The sequence below is a fragment of the Triticum aestivum genome, chromosome 2B (genome assembly GCF_018294505.1).
Source record: "Triticum aestivum cultivar Chinese Spring chromosome 2B, IWGSC CS RefSeq v2.1, whole genome shotgun sequence".
NCBI classification, from domain to species: domain Eukaryota; kingdom Viridiplantae; phylum Streptophyta; class Magnoliopsida; order Poales; family Poaceae; genus Triticum; species Triticum aestivum.
Genome location: NC_057798.1, coordinates 461217117 through 461224952, shown reverse-complemented (window position 1 = coordinate 461224952; position 7836 = coordinate 461217117). Strand labels below are relative to the sequence as shown.

Here is a 7836-nt window from a genome sequence, read left to right as displayed (position 1 = left end):
ATACATCTATATATGGCCCAATATGTAAAAATAGGCTAAAAACACTCAGTGCGTCAAATAATAGGCTGAAAATATGCGGCCCACCGTGCTAAACGGGTCAACGTGCCGGCCCGTTTACTAACTGGGCCGTGCCTGGGCCTGGGAGCGCAGCACGCGGGCCGACACGGCACGGCCCGTATAGTAATTGTGCCCTGGCGGGCCATGCCGGGCCAGGCACGATTATAATGGGCCGGGCCGGCCCGTGCCGGGCCGGGCCGTTTGGCCAGGTATGCCCGCGATTACACCATAGGAAACGGCGAATCGCACGGGCGGTCCCGAACAGGAACCAAACATATCCACCTTTATTTTTGGAACCAGGAACCAAACATATCCACCTCGAACAACGGGGAAGCGCCGTGGCGACTGGTCTGAGCTCCAGGGCCGGTCCTAAGATTTCAGGGGCCCGAGGTGGAGCTAGAAAATGGGGCCTCTTAACATAAATGTCAAAATAACAATCAATGTATTAGCATCATTTTTGACATCAAGAACTTGTGTAATTCTTTATGAATCTAGCCGGTTGATTATATGAGGTAAATATACAACTCACAACATGAAACCAAAATTATATCTCCCTCCCTTCATTTTGAACTCTGAACCTTGTCAAGTTTACCAAATCAAGTAAACAAGCACATTGGGATGAGCAGCAGGAAATCATCAACAATTTTCAGTTTGTGTTAAAAAAATGGTTCTTCATAGAAATAGACTAGTTCTTTCAAAATATAAATTTGAAAAATCTGATAATTCATTTTTTTACAAACTAATATCTGAAAATCCTAGTATAGCAGCACTATTTGGGTATATGTGAAAATCCAAATTGAGCAAATTCAGTTTTGCTAGAAAGCTGTCAACAATCATTACAACTTCAATGTTGGTGGCATCTCAAAATTATATAATACTAGTACGAATTAGTGGCAGTTTTTAGAACACTAATCTTTTCGATGATTCAGATATCGAAAACAATTCTGGGTATTCACTTCGATCGACAAACTAAGTACTTTTCTTTTTTGAACAATCTAAACTAAGTATATAAGAACTAGAGAATAGATTCGCGACAAAAAAAGAACTAGATAATAGAAAAGAGGTTACCCTTGATCTGTAGAGCATCAACTCGAAATTAGTGATGAATTCCGATCCAGCAGTTCCTTGTCTGCTATTGTCAGTATTCCTGGCGGCCGCTTGTGCCTGGCGGGACGCGCCCTAATGATACCGATGTTCGTGAGTGCATCCATCGATCGCCTGCAGACCGGAGTGAAGTGGCGTCGCGTCTCTGGCTCGCAATCAGCACCAGGGAATAAGGATTGACAAACTCACGACCTGAAATTATAGAAAGAAAAAAGGGGTACAGAGACGCCGGCTACATGCATGGCGCTAATCACGATCGAAAATTAGGAAGAAGAAAAGGAGGCGGGCTACGGGAGAAGGCTGCGTATGCATGTCTACCCGCCCGTGATTAGCTGCATCCTCAGGCCATGGCTTATAGGCTGCTTTTTTTCCTTTTTTATTTTGAGTCAATGCGTATAGGCTGCTCTGCTGCATACCCAGCGGGGGCCCCTGGATTTTGGGGGCCCGGGGCGGCCGCCCCTGCTGCCCCCCCCTCAGGGCCGGCCCTGCTGAGCTCTAGCCCTCCACCGCCGCCCATGGCCAATCGGGGAGCACCACGACCACCACCCCTCCCCGTTAACTCCCCTGCAGACAGTTTCTCTCATCCGTACCCCTTCTCCCTCTACTCCACTCTCCCGACCTCATCCTTCCCCTCCTCACCTTGCAGCTTCCGGAAAGCGAGCGGCGTCCGTCCCTTGCGGTTCTGGTAAAGCTGATGGCTCCAACTCACACCTTCGCGTGCCCCTGTCCCCCCCCCCCCCCCCCCCCCCCTTTTTTTTTTCTCTTTTCTTATCTCGCATGTGGATTCAGTTTGGATTCTGGATCTGGACAGGATCGACGAAAGAACGCCCGTCCTCTGCTGACAGTCCGGTAGCCCGCTGGCGCCGCTCCGCCATTCTTCTGAAATGGTGAGCCCATGTTCCATCTGATTCTTTCAGTTTGATCTTTCGTCGGGCCTAGCTCCATCCTCGCCGGAGCCGTGACACCCGCTGCCGCTGGAACTCGTCGCCGGCGCTGCTCCGGCTATCGCTCTGCTCAGCGCCATCCCTGCACGACGCGACCGCGGAGGGCGAAGTACTGTGAGCAGAGGCCGAGCAATGATCACTTCCCTGAGTCTCTGACCAGGTCGTCAGTCGTCACGCAATCCAGAATAGCATTGGCGACGAGCTAGTAAACCTAATTTAGTCTGAAAATAAACTACTGTAGCAATTAGCATACTACTCCTATCTGCTAGTGGTATGAGTTTATTCCTACTTAAGCTTTTCTCTGTAGCTGCCCGTAATTAAGTCGGTAAATTATTTACTTTATTAACTGTATCACTTTTTTTTAGAACTGAGGCACTTGCCCGGCCTTTGAATGAGGCTCTTACAAAGTTCAGTATTGTCTAAACTAGTACTCCCTCCGGAAAGACATATAAGAGCGTTTAGATCACTACTTTAGTGTTTTATAAACGCTCTTATATTTCTTTACAGAGGGAGTACTTTACATCGATCTGCGAGATCATAATTCCCCAATCGTAGATGATCTACTTATGGTCCTCATTAGTACATCGGCTAGACCAAAGAGGGATGCCGTTTACCGTACTGCGAAGCACCAAACTGGGGGATTCGTCTCGGAGACACCTAGTTCCCTGTTCGTGTCAGTGTTCATAGCATACGAGATAAGTTCTAGCTGGCCAAGATCATAGTTACCAAAGGATATGTATGGTGATGCTTTATTTTAGCTCCCCAAATTCAATAGATTTGGTTGCGGTGAATAAGATTTTGCAAAATGCCGTTTTAAATTATTAAGCTTTTGGTAATTTGCAAGTATCAATTCCTTTATTCGCTGTTGATCTTACATTACCTTACCCTCTACAGCTCTACTCATTTGATTGCAAAATGGTTTACTTCATGCCTCTTTTCTTTCAAATGTGTAGAGATGTCTCGGAGTAGCTGTTCAGTCAGGCCACTGTGTCGATGTGCCTGGTCATCCGCTGACACTCTGCCGCGCACTTCAGTACCACAACTTCCACTGGATGCCCAAGTACACCATCTACCTTCATGATCGTCAATTTGGCATGGAGGACTATGTGGCCGAGGTGCTGATCCATGCAAGAGAAGCGGACAACGACAACGGCCCCTACTGTTTCCTGGGTCACGGCACAAACAAGGAGATGGCCATCCAACAAGCTGCTCATGTTGCCATGGCACGTCTTCGCCATGACCTTCCTGAAATGGCAGAAGGGCCATTAAAGTTTATGCCGGCCCTTTCTTCCAGTGGCGAGGTTTTCTACCCCAACAACTTCAGCCCGAAGGACAGTTCCTCTACCGTGGCCATGGTCCAGGCGATGCACTCTAAGGATCGGGAATATCATGCATACCTGTACGAGTTATGTGAGGCTCGTCGCGCCCTCAAAGCTGTCAAGACCTTGGCGTCTCTGTATGGCCTTCACTCCCCGGACGTGGGGCATGAGGACCTCCTCGATGGTGCTGGAGTTGCCTCAACTTCGAGATTTCGCATTCCTTCCATTGACAGAGAAGTGCCAGATGTCTCGAGCCTAGCGGGCCAGCATCGGGGTGTCCCTGTTCAACCATGCAACCAGGGATATCCTAGATCTCCAGATCACTGGGGGCCATCTCATGGCTACTAGCAGAGTATGCTCTACTAAGGAGTAGGAGTAGTAGATGTGGACTCACAGATATATCTTAGCTTGTGAGCTGCGAACCTATATGAGTATGAAGTAATCCGGGGTACTGTAGTGAGTTTGCTTAAGTAGATAGGGCTGGTGCAAGGGGGTTTTCGTCCCATAGTCTGGCTTCCAGAATGCGGCTGGACAGTGGATCCCCCTAGTGCTTCGAACTCGTTTATCATTTTTTCACTTTTTATTAGTACTTTTTCTACTGGACATATCTTGTCTCTGTTGTAATGGAAAAATGGACTAACCCGTTCGAAAAATAAAATCTGGGGTATGAGAATCTGTATAAATATGATGTAATAGGCTGGTGATCTAGGGTGTGATCTGAACCTATGTGAATCTCTATTTTTCGAGTGGAGTTGATGTTTGTACGTCATCAATTTTGATATCGTCCCCCTCCTCACCCCGCTGGTTTGGAATAATCCAAACTTTCTTTGGAAACTGATGTAGGTTAGAACCCTGGGGGCCCGATCTGGAGGGGATCCTACGAAGAACACGATGGGAACATGAGGGAAAACGCGAGAGAAATCACTTAACCAACAAGCTTTTATCACACATATGCTAGATCCTCGGAACACGACGAGATACACGATCCATAGGGTACCCGGTTTTTCTCTGTGAGGAGGTCTTGAGTTCTTTCCGTTGGGGGTCTTAATTCAAGTGGATCTTCTCCGTAGAGGCGCGGTCTCTCTCGATGGAGTAGATCCGTATGAATGAGCAAAGCTCTATCTCAAATGAGCTAAACCTATGCTAACCCTAACTAGAAGGAGGGGGAGGTCTATTTATAGTCATAGTGCAAATGGGGCGAAGTGAAGGGGTACATGGGCATTGGGCCCGAAACTGTGCGCAGACAGGTACCGGACGATCGGTGGATACCGGTCGTACGTTGGCTCGCGGGCGTCCGAACGTCCGGTAGTCGCCGGACTTCCGCTATTTCGGCTCGGATGAAGTGGCACCGGATTTCCGGAGATGGCCGGTCGTCCGGTCGCCTCGGACTTCCACTGATTTCGCTCGGTTGGGGACCTGTCGGATTTTCGGTGGAGATCGGATGTCCGGTTGCTGGGAGGTGTGGCCGGTCGTCCGATCGTTGTACCTTGCGTTGGCTGGGACTTGGGTAGGCTGGGGCTTCAGGTGCCGGACGTCCGGTCCCGACCGGTCGTCCGGTTGCTGGAGCTTCTTTGGCAGCTCTTCTTCTTGTCCCTCATACTCGATGTCCTCGCCGTCTTGTTCGTTGGATGTAGCTACTCCCCGGCCTTCTCCAAGTACCTGATCACACAAAGTGTTTCCGCTTGAGGTAGTAGCCATGTCGCACGTGTAGAAAGTGGTAGTTTTGAGAGGAGCGAGTTCACCTTATCTGAAGGAAATATGCCCTAGAGGCAATAATAAAGTTGTTATTTATATTTTCTTATATCATGATAAATGTTTATTATTCATTCTAGAATTGTATTAACAGGAAACTTAGTACATGTGTGAATACATAGACAAAACAGAGTGTCCCTGTTATGCCTCTACTTGACTAGCTCGTTAATCAAAGATGGTTAAGTTTCCTAACCATAGACATGTGTTGCTATTTGATGAACGGGATCACATCACTAGAGAATGATGTGATGGACAAAACCCATCTGTTAGCTTAGCATAATGATCGTTAAGTTTTATTGCTATTGCTTTCTTCATGACTTATACATATTCCTATGACTATGAGATTATGCAACTCCCGAATACCGAAGGAACACCTTGTGTGCTATCAAACATCACAACGTAACTGGGTGATTATAAAGATGCTCTACAGGTGTCTCCTAAGGTGTTTGTTGGGTTGGCATAGATCAACATTAGGATTTGTCACTCCGAGTATCGGAGAGGTATCTCTGGGCCCTCTCGGTAATGCACATCACTATAAGCCTTACAAGCAATGTGACTAATAAGTTAGTTGCGGGATGATGCATTACGGAACGAGTAAAGAGACTTGGCGGTAACGAGATTTAACTAGGTATGATGATGCCGACGATCGAATCTCGGGCAAGTAACATACAAATGACAAAGGGGATAACGTATGTTGTTATTGCGGTTTGACCGATAAAGATCTTCATAGAATATGTAGGAACGAATATGAGCATCTAGGTTCCGCTGTTGGTTATTGACCGGAGATGTGTCTCGGTCATGTCTAAATAGTTCTCGAACCCGTAGGGTCCGCACGCTTAACGTTCGACGACGATTTGCATTATGAGTTATGTGTTTTGGTGACCGAAGTTTGTTAGGAGTCCCGGATGAGATCACAGACATGACAAGGCGTCTCGAAATGGTCGAGAGGTAAAGATTCATATATTGGAAGGTAGTACTCGGACATTGGAATGGTTTCGAGTGGTTCGGGTATTTTACCGGAGTACCGAGGGGTTACCGGAACCCCCCGGGGAAGTATTGGGCCTACATGGACCTTAGTGGAGAGAGGGGAGCCCGCAAGGGGTGGCCGCACCCCCCATGGGAGTCAGAATTGGACTAGGGGAGGGGGCGGCGCCCCCCTTTCCATCTTCCTCTCCCTCTCCTTCCTTTTCCCCTCCAGTAAGAAAGGAAAACGGGGGGCGAATCCTACTATGAGTGGAGTCCTAGTAGGACTCGCCCCCCATGGCGCGCCCCTCCTGGCCGGCCGCCTCCTCCTTCCCTCCTTTATATATGGGGGCAGGGGGCGCCCCATAGGACATCAATTGTTCTCTTAGCCGTGTGCGGTGCCCCCCTCCACAGTATACTCCTCCGGTCATAGTGTCGTAGTGCTTAGGCGAAGCCCTGCGCGGATCACATCACCATCACCGTCACAACGCTGTCGTGCTGACAGAACTCTCCCTCGACCCTATGATAGATCAAGAGTTCGAGGGACGTCGTTGAGCTGAACGTGTGCTGAACTCGAAGGTGACGTACGTTCGGTACCAGATCGGTTGGATCATGAAGACGTTTGACTACATCAACCGCGTTAACCTAACGCTTCCGCTTTCAGTCTACGAGGGTATGTGGACACACTCTCCCCCTCTTGTTGATATGCATCTCCTAGATAGATCTTGCGTGAGCGTAGGAATTTTTTTGAAATTGCATGCTACATTCCCAAACAGTGGCATCCGAGCCAGGTCTATGCGTAGATGATATGCACGAGTAGAACACAAAGACTTGTGGGCGATAATAGTCATACTGCTTACCACCAACGTCTTATTTTGATTCGGCGGCATGTTGGATGAAGCGGCCCGGACCAACCTTACATGACCACGTTCATGAGACCGGTTCCACCGACAGACATGCAACTTGTTTTGCATAAAGGTGGCTGGCGGGTGTCTGTTTCTCCAACTTTAGTTGAATCGAATTTGACTACGGCCAGTCCTTGTTGAAGGTTAAAACATCACACTTGACGAAAAATCGTTGTGGGTTTGATGCGTAGGTAAGAACGGTTCTTGCTAGAAGCCCGAAGTAGCCACGTAAAACTTGCAACAACAAAGTAGAGGACATCTAACTTGTTTTTGCAGGCCATGTTGTGATGTGATATGGTCAAGACGTGATGAGATATAAATTTTTGTATGAGATGATCATGTTTTGTAAAAGTTATCGGCAACTGGCAGGAGCCTTATGGTTGTCGCTTTATTGTATGAAATGCAATTGCCATGCAACTGCTTTACTTTATCACTAAGCGGTAGCCATAGTCGTAGAAGCAATAGTTGGCGAGACGACAACGACACTACGATGGAGATCAAGGTGTCAAGCCGGTGACGATGGAGATCATGACAGTGCTTTGGAGATGGAGATCAAAGGCACAAGATGATGATGTCCATATCATGTCACATATTTTGATTGCATGTGATGTTTATCCTTTATTCATCTTATTTTGCTTAGTACGGCAGTAGCATTATAAGATGATCCCTCACTAAATTTCAAGGTATAAGTGTTCTCCCTGAGTATGCACCGTTGCTACAATTCATCATGCCGAGACACCACGTGATGATCGGGTGTGATAAGCTCTACGTTCACATACAACGAGTGCAAGC

At 47.8% G+C, this 7836-nt stretch overlaps 1 protein-coding gene across 1 annotated transcript; it reads left to right on the top strand.

Moving 5' to 3' along the window:
* Window positions 1–1618: 1618 nt before the first annotated feature.
* Window positions 1619–4029, top strand: LOC123045458 (uncharacterized). The gene is made up of 3 exons (XM_044468512.1): window positions 1619–1846; window positions 1973–2048; window positions 3059–4029. The coding sequence occupies exons 2-3, from the start codon at window positions 2046–2048 to the stop codon at window positions 3770–3772; spliced, it is 717 nt and encodes a 238-aa protein (XP_044324447.1). The 5' UTR covers window positions 1619–1846; window positions 1973–2045; the 3' UTR covers window positions 3773–4029.
* The last annotated feature ends 3807 nt before the right edge of the window (window positions 4030–7836 follow it).